The 16,297-nt window shown below is 39.1% G+C and overlaps 1 protein-coding gene across 1 annotated transcript in view; it reads left to right on the forward strand.

Annotated features, from left to right (window-relative positions):
- MED12L (mediator complex subunit 12L) overlaps positions 1-16,297 on the forward strand; it is a 317,383-nt gene that overhangs the window by 54,582 nt on the left and 246,504 nt on the right. Inside the window, exon 11 of the mRNA XM_034780703.1 lies at positions 14,989-15,120. Coding sequence (XP_034636594.1) covers positions 14,989-15,120 — 132 coding nt within the window. The remainder of the gene's footprint in view (positions 1-14,988; positions 15,121-16,297) is intronic.

Below are 16,297 nucleotides of genomic sequence, written 5' to 3' on the forward strand. Positions count from 1 at the left end.
CTTGGGTGAATTCTTTAAAACCAAAGCATATGGTCTGAGCTCTCCTACTATTTTTATCTCATAATGCCTTACTGAAATTCATACGGTGAGAGAGAGAGTGTTATGCTAAGCACAGTGACTAACAGTTCATTTACAACAGTTCAGCTCCACTGACTTGAGTGGAATTGCTCCCAATTCATAGCAGTGTAATAGAATTGGGCCCTAAGTATCTATGATACGGCAGAGGTAAATATGACTGAAACAGCTGCTTTCCACTGACTTAACAGCAATTGCCTGTTCCATGATAACCAACCCCCAAGCAAAAAATTGTATCAGTGTAGATTTAAAAAAAATTCAAAGTGTCCATGCAACTTGATATGTCATTTGAGATTGCACGTGTGTCTGTAGAATTGTTGTGCTCGGCTCAGAAATGACTAGTGCTATAAATATTATGACGCAGGCGTAATATTTTAAAATAAATATTGTGTGGGCAGCCCTCCGTTCCAGTCAGGCAATTTTAAGCAAGATTAAATGTTTACTAAAATCAGCTAGATTTCAAATGAGTGGTTAAGTATAGTAAGAATGCCTTTTAATCCCTCCCTTTTAGCTGCTAAAATGCCTCTGGAGGTTTGGATTAAAAATAGGGCCCTTAGAAACATTGAGGCAGTATCCCATAGATGCAGCCGAATGCATAGGGCTATAGTACCAATTTCTTTCTGGACCTTAGATGAGTAGGTTTGCAACAAGATGTATGGAAGTCATAAATTATGTTTAACACTCAGCAGCAGTTGCTTGACTTGCATGACTAGCAACTATCTGGTTTTAAAGTAATCCCATAACTTCCTTTTCATGTTTGTGCACTGGAATTTAGTTTGGGCAAAATCATCAACCTTCTGCACAGCCTGAATATCGGGATTGTGAATAAAGGAATTCTCATCCTCATCCCCGCAGGGCTGTGAAGTGGCTCTGTGGATGCTCAGGGATGCACACAGTGTGCTTCCATGCCGGACCCTCCAAAACCTGCAGGGAAGGACATCTGCCAGACATGGATGTCAAGAGCTTGGCCAAGGAAGCCGTGGTCTGCACAGGGGGTATTACTGTCTGCACGGGCTCTCCAAATGCTTCCTTATCTCCCATCCTTCATAATGAAATGGAAAGGCACTGGTATTGCTATGTCCAGGACTGTGTGAGAGGGAAAGGGATGGCAGGATTTCCCTCTTTGTGAGGTTTCTCTTTTAAGTAGCTAAAAAGTACAATCATGCTGCTGCTACACACTGTGGCATGTAGCATGCAACTCTCTTTGCTAGTACATAACTTGAAAGTGACAGTTTAACTGAGCACCACAGGGGGAGCCAGGAGACTGGCGGTCTGTTCATTACTGTCACTCACTGAGTCATTTAGGCCAGAGATTTCAAAACTGTCCACTAATTTTGGATACTCAGTATCTAGATACCCTACTTTTGAGACGCCTACATTCAACGGAAGTTAATGGGAATTGTGGGTGCTCAGCATCTATGAAAAATTAGCCCTCTGTGACTTGAATAAAACACTCCCAAACAGTATAACAAAAATTATGGTGGAGCTGAATGAAAACTTTATTCTTAACCTCTGTGTGCTTCATCTACATCTTCATCTCTGTGCTTATTTACACACTGAGATAATCAGATGAAAAACACTACATAAGTGGTAAATATTGTTTTACATGGTTTTTTTTCTTGTGTAGTTTTCTATAAAAGTGTGTAAAATTAGTTATTGTTTTGGTTACAGTATATCCATTTTGCTTTTTTCCCCCCTATGGAAAAATTGATAGTTACAGATCAATGTTACATAAAAGTCATTTTTACAAGAGAAGGTTGCATTTTAGTCCGTATGTCCTAACAAAAATAGTTTAGAAGGTGATTTATCTTGGTATTTGTTATGAGACTTCAGCTCATCAATATATGTTCCTCCCAGTACTTTGCCGTCATTTATTCTGAATACTGAAAAGCCCGACAGACTCCTATAAATCCCATCCCGGGTCCCTGTTTAATCTCTGTGCATTTCAAGAAGAGTCCTGATATGGTCATGGAGGAGTTACCTACTTTTCTCCTCCTATTGTCAAGGTGCCACTTCTGTTGGACATCTTAGTCCTATGGTGACACCATAATTGTAAAGACAGGTATTAAGCGTCTGAGTGGAGTAGTCTGACCTGAGGTTGTTTATTTCCACATTGGCCTTACATCACTGTAACTCTTTGACTTTATTTGAGTTACTTCAGATTTGCAATGATATAAATAGGAGAGGAACAGAGCCGTCTGTCAGATTCTGCATGTGAGTAAAGGTCCTTTGCCCTTTTCTTCTCTTGCAGGAGTGTGTAACTTCTCCTCACCTGTTGTTATCCATTCCTTTCTCCACAGTAATCCTGCTATTTTTGCCTCTGAGTGTGACACATTTTTGTGGTTCCGCTAGTCCTTTCTGCCTCCTGACACTAGGAAGTGGACTTATCAGACCAACCTTAATCTTTCTGTGATAGCAGACAAAGCATCTAAGGTTTTGCATTCATTATTCCGGTTTCTATGTTCATAGGAAATAGCACTGACATTTGTGGTGGGAGCCGCCAACAACAATCGCTGGTAGAAGGGAAAATGGCAAGACCATGTAGAGGGTGGGTGGAAATGCCTAGCATGGCCTCTCTCAAAAGTGAACATCAGCACGCCATGCTCCCACTCAGCTTCTGAAGGTGCTGGATGACATTGATTAGCTGCTTTCCTTTATAAGTGCTGTGGTTGGGGCATTCCAGCTGAGCTGCAGTTTGCACTCTTTGGGTACATCTACACTACAGCGGGGAGTCGATTTAAGATACGCAAATTCAGCTACGTGAATAGCGTAGCTGAATTCGACGTATTACAGCCGACTTACCCCGTTGTGAGGACGGCGGCAAAATCGACTTCTGCCGCTTTTTGTCGGCGGCGCTTACTACCACCTCCGCTGGTGGAGTTAGAGCGCCGATTCGGGGATCGATTGTCGCGTCCCGACGGGACGCGATAAATCGATCCCCGAGAGGTCGATTTCTACCCGCCGATTCAGGCGGGTAGTATAGACCAGGCCTTTCTTTCTAGACCTCAGAGTGCTTAGCCGTTGATAGTCAGGTAACTACATTGCTTTTGGTTTTTGTTGGCATTTTATACAAATGCCTCTCTGTATATTTGATTTGACTTCCTGTCCTAAATAAATATTGCTCCAACTATGTCTAGGCAAACTAGTGCAGATAAAGTAATAACTAATCTGAGCCTTTGTTGAAACTTAAACCTAGATGAGGACACTTTTTTCTCCTGAATATAAATAAATATAAATAGGCTTAATGACCAATTTGTTTTGAAAATGTTTTTTTTCTAAATGACCCACTCAGCATTTTCTATATTTGACTGAAGATAACTTTATTGGGCTGCAATAGACATAACTGGGCATTTAGAGTAAAATTCATCCAGCTGCATAGGAGCTGTATAATCGCCCTGCCTCCAGTGCAGTGAACTGCTATAGTTCCCTAATATGGGGCTTAAGTAGGTTCCAAGTGAGCACACAGGGAGATTTGGTACCCATTTCACACATAATAGAATTAGGTTTCATGTCCGCTCCATGAAAGTCACCAGGGAGGAGGCTTGTGAGATGGGCCACGGTTGGTGAGTGGGTCTACAATTATATGGGTCCAGCATCCAAAATCTCTGTATGGGGGGAAATGTAGCGGGACCATGGCTTGAGTGAGCACTGTGGGCCTCCACCAGTTTCTGGTGTTAGGCTGTAGAGAGGATATTGTCCCCTTTTCAACCTCGTGGCTTCCTGTTTACTTCAGTTTTGTGCAAATATGGGTGAATTTTATTTTACTGAATATCTCTAAGATGCTATTAATAGTTATTCTTATAAGCCATGAACATTTACGTTAGAAGGAGATGGATGAAGGCTAGCGTTTGTAAAGTGCTTTGAAGATGAAAAGCACTGTATAATGCCCAAGCATCATTATTACTGTTAATGAACATAAAAAATGTGTCATCTAGAAATTATCCCATAAAGTAGTTAAATGCAAGCCTGAATCCTGGCAAAATCACTGAAATGGTGTTGAAGGTATGTACAATTATTAAATGACAAACTACTTCTATAAAACTTTTTCACAAGTTCAGTCTAACACATCCCGAATAAATATTTGGACTGGGACCCTCCCTATTTTCATAGGTGCATTAAGGACCTCTTCACAAATTAAATTATAAAAGGTTTTTTCATCTTTTGACAATTGCCAGAGAATTTGTATTCTTCCCATGCCAGGAAGTAATCGCTCTTTTTCTGCTGTACAACAAACACCCTCACCTAAGCTTTGGTTTCTCTGGATTTTGTTGGTTTGTGTCACAACTCTCAGCAGTTGTGACTTTCTTTTAAATAGAAGAGAGGGTAGTTTAAGTTATAAATTAGCGTTTTAACTGTTTCAGTCTCTTGGGTAATAAAATACTCACTTTTGAACCTTGTTCTAAGTATATCTAAGCAATAGGGATGCTTAGGAAATGAACACATTGTAGAGTTCATTTTATCATGTGGACATTTATAATTGAGAATATATGAAATATATTTTAAAAGGGACATTATTGGATTAAAAACATAAATTGCTGAAACTCCATAGATAATTAAAAATGAGCCAAGATGTTCAGAAAGGGTGTTTAAAAGTTAGGCTTCTAAACCTGTGTTTAGGCCATAAGTGACCCGATCTTCAAGAGTGCTAACCATCTCACACTGAAGTCCCATTGAATTAATTGGTGTCAATGGGAGCTGCTGGATTCTTATCACTTCTGAAAAACAGCTCAATTAGGCCTTGGTCCTGCTCCATTAAAGTCAATGGGAGTTTGAGCATAGGATCAAGCCCTTATCTGGGTGTCCAAATGTGGATTTAGTAGCTGAACTTTTGGTGCTCCTTTTCTTTTAAAATATTGGCTTAACATTTTTTTAGAATCTATTTTTGAGATTTTTATTAGCATTCTATGTATTTTGCACAGTGAAAATAGCCTGGTCATTAACTTTTGCTTATAGTCAATTTTGCTATCACATTCTCTTCAGCTAGTAACTGCTACAGTGTTTATTACAAACACAGCACGATAATACTTACTTTTCTTTTAAAAACATCTTTCCACTGCCAACAAGAAAAATTATAGAAACATTTGTTTTAGATTTTATAGACTCTCGTACACCTCTACCCCGATATAACGTGACCCGATATAACACGAATTCGGATATAACGCGGTAAAGCTGCACTCCGGGGGGGGAGGGGACTGCGCACTCCAGAGGATCAAAGCAAGTTTGATATAACGTGGTTTCACCTATAACGCGGTAAGACTTTTTGGCTCCCGAGGACAGCGTTTTATCGGGGTACAATATCTATACAATATCTAAAGGTCAAATTTGATCTGACTCTGTTCCTTCAATTCAGTGAGCTGACAGCTGAACCGGTAGTCTATTTCTAGAGGTTACTGTGTTAGTCCCTAATCCTGTAAGCACTTTGGGACACACAGACAGTCCTTTTGACTACAGTGGGACTTCTTACATGTACAAAGTAAAGCATGTGTGTATGTGTTAGCAGGATTGGATCCTACATAAGACCAGTCATACTGGGTCAGACCAATGGTTCATCTAGCCCAGTTTCCTATCTCTGACAGTGGCCAGGGCCAGATGTCTGAGAAGGAATGAACAGAACAGGGCAATTTTGAGTGATCCCCACACCCTGTCACCTAGTCCCAGCTTCTGGCAGTTGGAGGATTAGGGACACCTGGAGCATGGAGTTACCTCCCTGACCATCTTGCCTAATAACCCATTGCTGGACCCATCTTCCATGAACTTATCTAATTCTTTTTGAATCCAGTTATACTTTTGGCTTTCACAACATCCCCTGACAATGAGTTCCATAGGCTGACTGTGTGTTGTGTGAAAAGTACTTCTTTATGTTTGTTTGAAATCAGCTGCTGATGGGTGAAAGTAACTCTTTAGACTTACCTGTACGGGGGCCGGCTCCAGCCCCCCGTGAAGGGGGGGGGCATGAGCAGAAGGGGCGGGGCTTGGGGTCAGCATACCCCAGCCAGCCCATCCATGCTCCCTGGCCCATGCTGCCTGGGGCTCCAGCAGCGGTTTAAAGGGCCTGGGGCTCTGGTCACTGCTGCCGCAGTACCGGCAGTGCCAGCCAGAGCCCCGGTCCCTTTTAAATCGACAGCGCAGGGGCAGCTGCTCCTCTTGCCTGCCCGCATTGGTGGCCAGAGGGGGACAACGACCGTAAAGCCCTGCCACGGTAGCGCTTTAAGGACGGTCCCTTGTCACAGCAGCGCTTTAATGTTGCTGTCCCTTCCCCGTCAGTGGCCCTGCCAGTACAGACCCTAACAGCAGGGCCGCCGACGGGAGGCAAAAGGGACGTTAAAGCGCTGCTGCAGCAGTGCTTTAATGTGGGCTGCATATGGGCTGGTACCTGCTTCTTACCGATATGCCGTACTGGCCTGTACTGGCTCACTTTCACCCTGGCTGCCGAATAATTTCATCAGGTGACCCCCAAGTTCTTGCGTTAAGTGAAGGGTTGAATAACAATCCCCTATTCACTTTTTCCATATCATTCATGATTTTCTAGACCTCTCTCATATCCCTCCTTGACTGTCTCTTCTCTAAGCCAGAACAGCGCCAGTCTTTTAATCTCCCCTCGTCTGAAAGCTGTTCTTTACCCCAAATAATTTTTATTGCTCTTCTCTGTACATTTTCCAGCATCATTCAACAAGCAATTGAAAAGCAGGGATAAATTCTGAGCAAGAATATAAAGTTTAATAATTCAATCAGTACTTGCTGAATGACTGTTTATTTGAAACTTGTCTATTTTTCTTCTCTGCTTCAGAAGTCCAGCATGAAATTCCTTCGTGTCTAAGGGACTGTAATGCGCAAAATCACTTTTGTGAGGCAAAGTCTGCCCTGTGACATTAATAACATGAACAGTTTTTTTTTTTTAAAAAACAAACTGAGCAAAGAATTTCTATTATTAGAAAAGTTTTAAAAGGACAATATTCTTCATAAATAATTTTTTTTGTTGAGTCTAGTTCGATTTTTTTAAAGCAAATGTGTAATACAATGCAGCATGTACCTCTAATCCAAGGCTTGTCTTCAGTCCTAGAGTATCTTGGTATAGTGAGTAAAGGCTCTCCCATCTTCCTTTCATAACTTTCTTCCATTTGGTGGTGGCTGTCATGATGTCATAAATACATACACTATGTACACTATATTACTGTGTTCTAAGTGCTTTAGAACAAAAACAATAAAATTATGAACTCTGTCAGAAATAAATTTCCAGCATGCAGTATATAAATTGAGAGCTAAAAATCAGGGTCAGAGTCAGGTTGGAGTCGGAGACCAGAGATCAAGCAAGGTCTGGTGTTGCAGCAGGCCAAAGTCTGTGTGGCTACCCATACAACTTCTTGGGGTTAAATGGGGTGCTTGGCCAATCCGAGGGTTGCAGGGTACTGTCACTCTGGGTGTCTTGGGCAACACTTCCTACAGCACCTTCTCTCATAGTGCTCCCTGGCTGTGCATTTGCATGGTCTTCTGGGTGCCACTGTTGGAATATCAACCATCCCAGTCTCTGCAGACTCAATTTCTAGTTCCTAGGCCCTTACAGGAACAAAGGATTCTCAGATAAGACCCCAGAGGAGATGAGATGAATTCAGAGTCTGATTGCCTTTAGGAGATGTACTTGAATGTTTAACTAAATTACAATGTAAATAAAAATTCACAGCATCAGAAAGCAGGAAGTCCGGAGCTACAGCTTTTATGAGATGTGACATGCTCCCTTATGCACAAGAAAAGTAAACTATATATATATTAGAATTTGTATGCTATGTTTTTCACTGTCATAGGCTTATTTATCATATAGACAATTTGTTCATTATGTTGTGCACTTGATATTTAAAAAATGCTGAATTTTTGCACTCAACTTATTCATCACTTTAAATTGATAAAATAAAGAGTTTTGGTGTTATGCTCTTAACACGCATACTTTTGCGCACTGTGAGTAGTCTCATGGATGTCAATGATACAACTGATAAAGTGAAGAATATACATATGTCTGCAGGATAAGAGCCTAAGAAATTCAACTATTTTATACGGCTCTTCATGTATGTAAATTTTATAAAGAGTTCATTGTTTGTAGGCACTTTGAATTTTGAGGTGGGTAAACATTTTAATGTTTTTCAAGTAATTGGAGCCTTGTCTTTTTGTTCAACAGAGATTGTCTTTTGAATAAACTTATTTACTGTGCTAGTGAAAAGTATGAAGCTGTAGAATCAGTGCCATGGTTTTTGAGTTTAATCAACTGCAACCAACTAGCGCTCCCTTTTTTTTTCTTGGCACCTTACTTTTCTAAAAACTTACATTAATTTTATTTTGTAGGCATATAATCAACATTTATTTTTTATATTTGGACTGGCAGTTGTACAATATTAACAAGTAAACGACACACTTAGAAACAGAACCAGATGTCTTCCCTTTTTCAATTTCACAGAGCTATTTTTCTAGTTTATTAATGCTAGAAAAATAAACGAATAAAGAACTTTTTGAAAGTCTTCAGTAAGAAGAGAAATGATTGTCTCTTTAAAATATTCAGACAATTTTACTATAAAATCTGTTTAAATACAGGATGAAACTGGAAAAGATTTAATTTAATCTACAGCTGCTTTTGTCAACCTCAGTGCTGTCCTCAGTAGCGTAAATGCATGATTTTTAATTTATTGCAAAGTATACAGAGTATACTTCTAGCAGAATTTTAAATTGGACCTGTGTAAATACTGTATCATTCAAATGCAAGAAGCCACAGCTGTTCTTGAGTCAATTCATAAAGAAATTTTAGCTTTCAGATTACAGGGTCAGCTGGCTCTGTTTTTGTTTTTGTTTGATCTCTTTTTCGGGGCTATTTCCTAACCAAAGTTAATTATACAAGTTTTAGTCAAATAAGATATGTAATTAATGTTACTGGCATATATATTAGCTAGGTGTGTTGTTTTGTGTGTGTGTATAATAAATCTCATAATTCTTTTTATAAATCTACCTCCACGACTAGTGTCAGAGTAAAAGGTTTGAATGTTATTTTGTTTTTAATCACAGTGCCTCCTCTCATTTAGCAGCCAATCTGAATTTTCAGGTTATTATTTGATAACACTGACTGCAGAAGAAGAAAAGCTTTCCTAATGAGGGTTTTAAAAAAAAAAATCACTATGAAAGAAAGAGAGAGGATTTGAGTCGATAAACCTTTGCCCCTAGTTCCAGTTGGTATAGTACTTAATTGAAGCTGTGGTTCCTTAATAGAGCCTGTAGAAATGTGATAGTGTAAATTATTACATTTCACCAAGTACTTAGCAGAGATGCTGCGTGTCTGATACTGGAAAACTGCAAATCCTGCTTTATCTGTCTTCATAGTCTCAGTGTGTGGTACTGACATTTCCCATTTTTCCTATCTTCCTGATATGTATCTCAGGATGAGCTTTGATGTGTACCGGGAACTATTATTAGAAAGTTTAATTATGCAGGCTGGAAGGAACCAGTGATGACCTGTTGCATTAAGTAAACAAATTTAATGCACTCTTAAATGTAATTTATGTTTTTGTATGTAGTGGAGGGGAAACCCCAAATCTATTCTATCATCTTCATGGTAACATATATGTAGTCTGCATGTGTGAATCACTGTCCACTTGGACAATTGAAAATAACTTTTTTACATTTGGACATTTGACAAGGGCCAACTGTAATAATCATTGATCCCATGTGTGTGTTTATTGTGTTTGTGATCAACTTCCTGCTTATTTAATCATAACATTAATGTTCATAATAGAATCGTATAACTTCACAAGTAAAACTGTTTATATGTTTTCCCTATAGGAGAATAACAGATGAATATGTCTGATGGTTTTGACCATCACAGATACCTTTGGAAGAAAATGTTTGCATATTATATGTGCAGATATAATTTTTGTAAAGAACAATAATTTCATTATATTTGTGCTGGGAGTATCTGGTGAATGTTTTTTTGGGCAATTCTATGGACATTTTTTCCTAAATTCATTTATCAGTGTTTTTGTCCTTGAAATTTCACATGTGCCCCAGGTTGGACCAAGATAGAAGCATCTAGGGATGTTTGCACTCTGGTTCCACCTCCAGAAGTGGCATGGTGGGACCTGTTCAGGATGTGCTCTTTTTCTTAATTTCTCTGCAGTTTATTTTCTTGTCAGCTTGTCTTTCTGTGTCTCCTCCCTTCTGTTTCCCCTAAACCCAATCACTGGATGCCTTGATTAGTCCAAAGACCGTAATTGACCCTACTGATATTGGAGCTCACAGAACACTTCATGACCTGCAGTCTTCCTGCTGGATTCTACATTTTATCATTTCCTTCGGGTTCTGAAAAATCAAGGTCTTCGGTGGGAGTTGTGGGTGTAAGTGTTGCTGAAAATGAGACACTTGATCCATTTGTACTAGGAGCAGCCATCCTTTCGGCTTACTGATGAGACTGAGATGATCTATATGGGGGGTGGGTGGGAACTCCAGCTAGGAATCTGAAGAAGTGCTGTTGTGCTAAACACAGCAATGCTGCAACTACAGGGATTTGATGATCTAAGAAACTTTTCTTTTCTCCAATTTAAGACTGCCCTTGGTTGAGCTATAGAGCCACTTCCTTCCATTTTTTAAACTTGTTTTCTGTTGCTTGCAGAAAGGGGAACAGGTCAGTGTAAAGTTCAAACTATAATATCATAGGTATTTCCTGCCTGGGTTTTGAAGATATGGTTTATCATTCTTTATAGATAAGTGTTTCCATTCGCCATGGGAAGGAGTGTTTTGACCCTTGTGGTCCCTTTTAACCCTATGGTTCTATGATTGTTCCATTTGATTATGGAAGATAAAGGAAATATTTGCCACCCTACGTTTGTTTGCAAGATTCTTCGTTTTACTGTTGATCTTTTCTATGGTTTTAAACTGTTTAATCTCTTTTTCTGGCCTGCCCTGCTTGAGCCCAATGTAATATGTGGAAATGTGCCATTCAGTAAGAAACATAGCATAGTTTTTGTATGTGAACGGCTTTTATGCAAATAATCATCCCTCTTAAAAATATTAATCCTGAAACAGTTAATCTTCAGTGCTTGGGGGTCTGTAACTTTTAATATTTCTGAAAAATGTGTTTATTTTCTGGCTGTTTCATGTACGTTAGCTCTTTTACTTTTTAAACTCGTCAAACATAATCTTGATTAATAATCTAGAGGAAGACATAAAGAGCTCATTTATTTAATTTGCAAATTATGCTAAATTCAGAGTGTTTCAAACATTAAGTGAAGACCGAGTAGTAGACGTATACACTGTATAGATGCAGAAAAGTTAAAAATATGGGGAGGAATTACCTAAAATAAGATGCAACTATTTAAACGCAAGGCAGTATCTGAGGGGGAAAATATTTTAAAAATGAAGATATTCAATTTGATGGGAGAGATTTACTAAATTGTTGTTTTTTCTTTTGTTTTTTTTTATTACTATCATTTATCATGGGGTGATAGAGAGAGCAAATTGGGTATGAGCTTGCTGTGAGAGAGTGGATTTTTAAAATAATTTTAAGAGAAACTAGTGTAGTTTTGTGGTTCAATACTCAGAGGTGTCACATTAGAGATCAGCAATGTCCTCCTTTATTTGTCACTGGAGATTTGGTAGCTACTATATTTCATTCATTTCAGGGTACAAAAAAATGCTGATAAACTGGAAATAATTCTGAGATGAGCAACACAAGTAATTATGGGTCTGGAGGTATTTCTTTGAGCAAACATATTTATTATGGAGAGAGGAGCAAGGTGATCTGCTGTATTCCTGCTACGTGTTCTTGTTTACACACTGTTTTTTTTAATGGAAAATTGGATTTTTTGACTAAATTTTTCATGAAGTCTCTGCTTTCCACAGAATTAAATTTTTTTCATCAATACAATTTTTTTCTGTTGAGAAATGCTGCTGCAGTGTCTTATGGGAGTGATAGGTTCAATGCCTGATGTTGCTATTCTCTATGGGAAACATGAGGCACCCAAACTATAACTCCCATGGGGCCATTTCCAAACAGAAATATTTCAGATTTCAGTCCAAGATTTTCTTTATATATTTCAATTTTTGCCAAAAAGCAAAACTTTCTGTGGGAGAGGAAAACCCCATTTTATTATTTATTTGTATTACTGTAGGGCTAGGCACTGAATAAAGATACAACAAAAAGATGGTCCCTGCCCCATACAGCTTACAGTGTAAGTCTGAGACAAGTCAAGAGATAGGTACCGACAGACAGATGGGGGAGCATAAGGAAATGAGACAACATGGGTTAGTATGATGGGCAGTGGTCTCAGCATGCCAGTGGCCTAATCGTTGTTACCATTTTTTTTGTGGGAATTACAGAAAAGAAGAGTTTAAAAGGGGTTTTGAAGGAGGATAATGAGGTAGCTTTGTGGATATTTGTGAGGTGCTGTTCAAAAGAGGAGAAGGAATGGGAAGGGGGAGGAAGAAGGGGTTGGCAGTATCAGGCATGGGAGCAGAGAAACCCAACACCACCTCCACAGTCTGATCCAATGTGGGGAGTGGGAGCAGCTGACAATCTCTAATCTGCGGACATTTCCTAACAGAGTAGGCTCTTATTCTGAGAAATAATCTCTTAAAAGAAACAGAGAAAGTACGTAGACTTTTATAACTAGTCCGGACCAAACATTATATGGACAAATGCAAATGGCTCTTACCTGTAATGTCTTAAAATTATTTAATATTGGGAAATTTGAGATTAATTTTTAACACATTTAGTTGAATTAACCCACCTCATCTGGTCAGTGTGGGGATTTATATAAACAGGAAATAACCAGTGGCTTGCTAACCCCATCCCTCCACTCTAGTAGAGACAATTCAGTTTTATCAGCTGGCTACAGATTACATGGGTGTAACCACACTTTACCTGCTCTGGGTTTTAGGACTTTCCCTTTGTCCAAACTCACCTCCGCCAGCTTCATCACAGCACAGCATGGTGATGGACATGGACTCCACAGTAGCTTTGACAGGTTTTCTAGGCCGTTATTTTTCTCTTTCTGACTTCTTTTAGGACAGAAATCAATCTCCTTTCCTCAGAAGCATCCAACAGCTCTTGTCCCAAATGACTGGTCCATGCTTCAGTTACAATAGATGGAACTGAGCATAAAGTTTATTTAGCATGGGACTAAAGATCCAGAAAATCACAATAAACATGAAGTCAAACAAAATAAAGTTGGCTTCAATATTAAACTTTGATACACATACAGCAGATAGCTAAGGTCTGACTCTTAGTTTACAATGCGTAAGTCATGACGTAAGGTTTTTAGCTTGATTAGGAAATATAGTGATCTTCATAAAAGCAGCATGTTTTTTGTTTCTTTGTTCGTCTTTGGGGTTCCAACAAAGTGTCTTTCCATGGCTGATGTCTCACTATGTAACAAGAGAACCTCATGCTTATAGTTCTTTTAGCTTGTGAAATCTTCATTAACCTGTTGCTAGTACCTGGATTACTTTTCTTGCTGAGCTAATGCCTAGAAAATATTAAAATCAGATTGTTCTGTACATCAAGCTTTCTTCCTAGAAGATGGCAGAATCTGATCCCCAGAGGATACAAGCTCAATATTTAACCTGTCAACATTTTAAAATACCTTTCTCTGATATGAATTTGATTAAATCTGTCTATCCTTTAAAACATGGCTAAAATCAGAATTTCTCATCTTAGTGATATATTTCTATTATGTTTCTTTATTGTGTGCCTCTGCCAACTCTGTTTGAGTAGGATTTTTGCTAGCTGTACTCTGCTGACAAAAGAAAAATGGGACATCCCATGAACCAAACCAAAGCTTACATGTGTGGGGGAAGTCCCTTTTTGGGGGGGAAGGGTGGAAAAAACTCAATGTCAATTAAGCATGAAAATATTTTCAGATCTTCTTGCTTACACGTATTACGGAGTCTCTGTGAAAAGTGCAGTCTTTATTCAAAAGTACTTGCCAGCATTTAGAGTAATTCTATATAGAATCCTTCAGAGAAGCCAGGGGGCTGCTGTGTGTATTCCAATTGATTTGAAGTTTATTTTAATATGAGTATCTTAATTATAAGGTGCTCCAAAAGGTCAGTGTTTGACTAAGTTTAGATATTTGTTTGAACATGTGAAGGTTCTTCCCTCTCTCCTTTCCCCATTAAAGTTCTGTGATCCTCTGTTCCCAAACAATCCCTTCTTTAAGAGGCCTCCCACCTAGCACTGGTCTATAGGGAAGCTGGAGGAAAAGTCTGGGCCTTCTATTTTCTATTTCCCCTGACATACTGAAGAGAAGAAAACAGGGCTGTTTCCAATACTTCATGATTTGAGCAAGGAGGGACCCTTGGGATGCTCTTCTTAGTGAATGGGGATGAGCGACATCTCCCCTCTTTCTCTTTCTGGGGGTGGGGGCGCTCAGGGTTACTCTTTTCTAGGGGGTGGGAAAAGTACAGACCTCCCTGTCTCCTCCAGACCTGTCTACCTTGGTGAGGTGCAAAGCTGAGGAACAAATTACATAAAACATGCATTGAATCAGCATATGACAGGCATGAAATTTGTATAAAATTTGAAATATTGGGTGCTCTGCTACACCCATCCCCAGATTCACTTATCCCTAGTTCATTAGTTACCATTCTCCCTCCTCTTCCCCGGTATATCCCTCTACATCTGTTGATGCTTCTGTTGTGCCCCTCGCATCTGCCTTCTGCTGCCCCTATGCCCTCCCACACCCACTTTATCCCTTTTCAAGATAAAATGTGCATACACATACATCAGTAATTTCTAAAAATTGCTTCACTTGGGTAAAACAAAGTGCTACTACAAAGTACATCACCACCAGCAGCCTGGTTCCATACTGTTTCTAGCCAGCAAATAAATGAGCAGTGCTATTCCTGTGCAAGTGAAATGACTATTTTTGTTTCTCCATTGAACAGGTTGCCCCTAATGATGAAGCTGTGGTAACATTGCTTTGTGAATGGGCTGTGAGCTGTAAAAGGTCTGGCAAACACAGGGCGATGGCTGTGGCAAAACTCCTGGAGAAGAGGCAAGCAGAAATTGAGGCAGAAGTAAGTTGTTCTTTCTCATTTTAGAATAATATGTTAGCAATGCACTTAAAATGAGCATTTGAGGAGAAATTAGCTTGATTCAACAGACAGCATTTTTAAACAGTTGAATCAGACTTGGGAAATTGGATGTTATGCCACCAATTTATGGTTCTTGAATCGCATCTTAACTTTGAATTATAAAGAAGCTTCTGATAAAAATAAAACTTAAACTAGCTTCAGTTAGCTTCATTACTATTTATTTTTCCTGTCATGATTTACTTTTGTGTATTAGGAGTTTATATATAGTACTATGTGTGGAGGTTTGCCATCTATTGTCCCTTGAAGAAATTAGAGTGTTAACCTGTGTTGACAGGTGCATAATTATGCATACTAGAGATTGCGCTCTGATGGCCTACAAAATCTGGAGAATTGTAAAAACCAAGTGGGCAATTCTGAACCAAAATAATGTGTCTTAAAGAGAACCATACATTATATAAAACTGCCTATGTTTTTTTTATTGAATCTGGGAGAACAGTAAAAATGTTTCACATAGCCACAGGGCTATGTCCTTGGCTGGTGTAAAAGGTGTATCTTTATTGAGATAAATGGATCTAAGCCAATTTACACCAGTTGACATTTGGCTCATAATATTTCTTTAGCCCCTCTACAACTTCTTTTCTTTATAAAATTAAACCCTCTCTGCATTGGAGATCAAGTGGAGATGCCATTGGTACTTCAGTTATTTATTAATCTAATAATTGAGTACCTCAGACCCTGTGGTGTGGTAACCCACTGGTAAATATTGACTTTTTAATGGTGGTGAGTGTAAACTGTGTTTTTTAAGCCATGTCAAACAGACTGTTTCAATAGATGGTCCTACTAACAAAGTATAGCATGAGGGGTATCCAAAAGTAGAAGGCAAGACTGTATTGCTTTAAGATGCAACAGTCTTTTTAATGCAGCCAGAGTACTCCTTATAGAAGTGCTTCTTCCACCGGAACTGGCCACAGATAGCACCATACACACAAACATATTTTTTACTTTCACTCTCCATACGCCCTGTGCTCCTTCAAGCTACCACCCGCTCTGCAGCCCAAGCAGTGGGGGGAAGGGAGAACCCATTACACCAGTAATGGGTAATGACCACAAAAGAAGAAAATTAACTTCCTTTGTTAAAGCTGTAATTATATCCTGTTTG

The sequence above is a fragment of the Trachemys scripta genome, chromosome 9, assembly GCF_013100865.1.
Source record: "Trachemys scripta elegans isolate TJP31775 chromosome 9, CAS_Tse_1.0, whole genome shotgun sequence".
NCBI classification, from domain to species: domain Eukaryota; kingdom Metazoa; phylum Chordata; order Testudines; family Emydidae; genus Trachemys; species Trachemys scripta.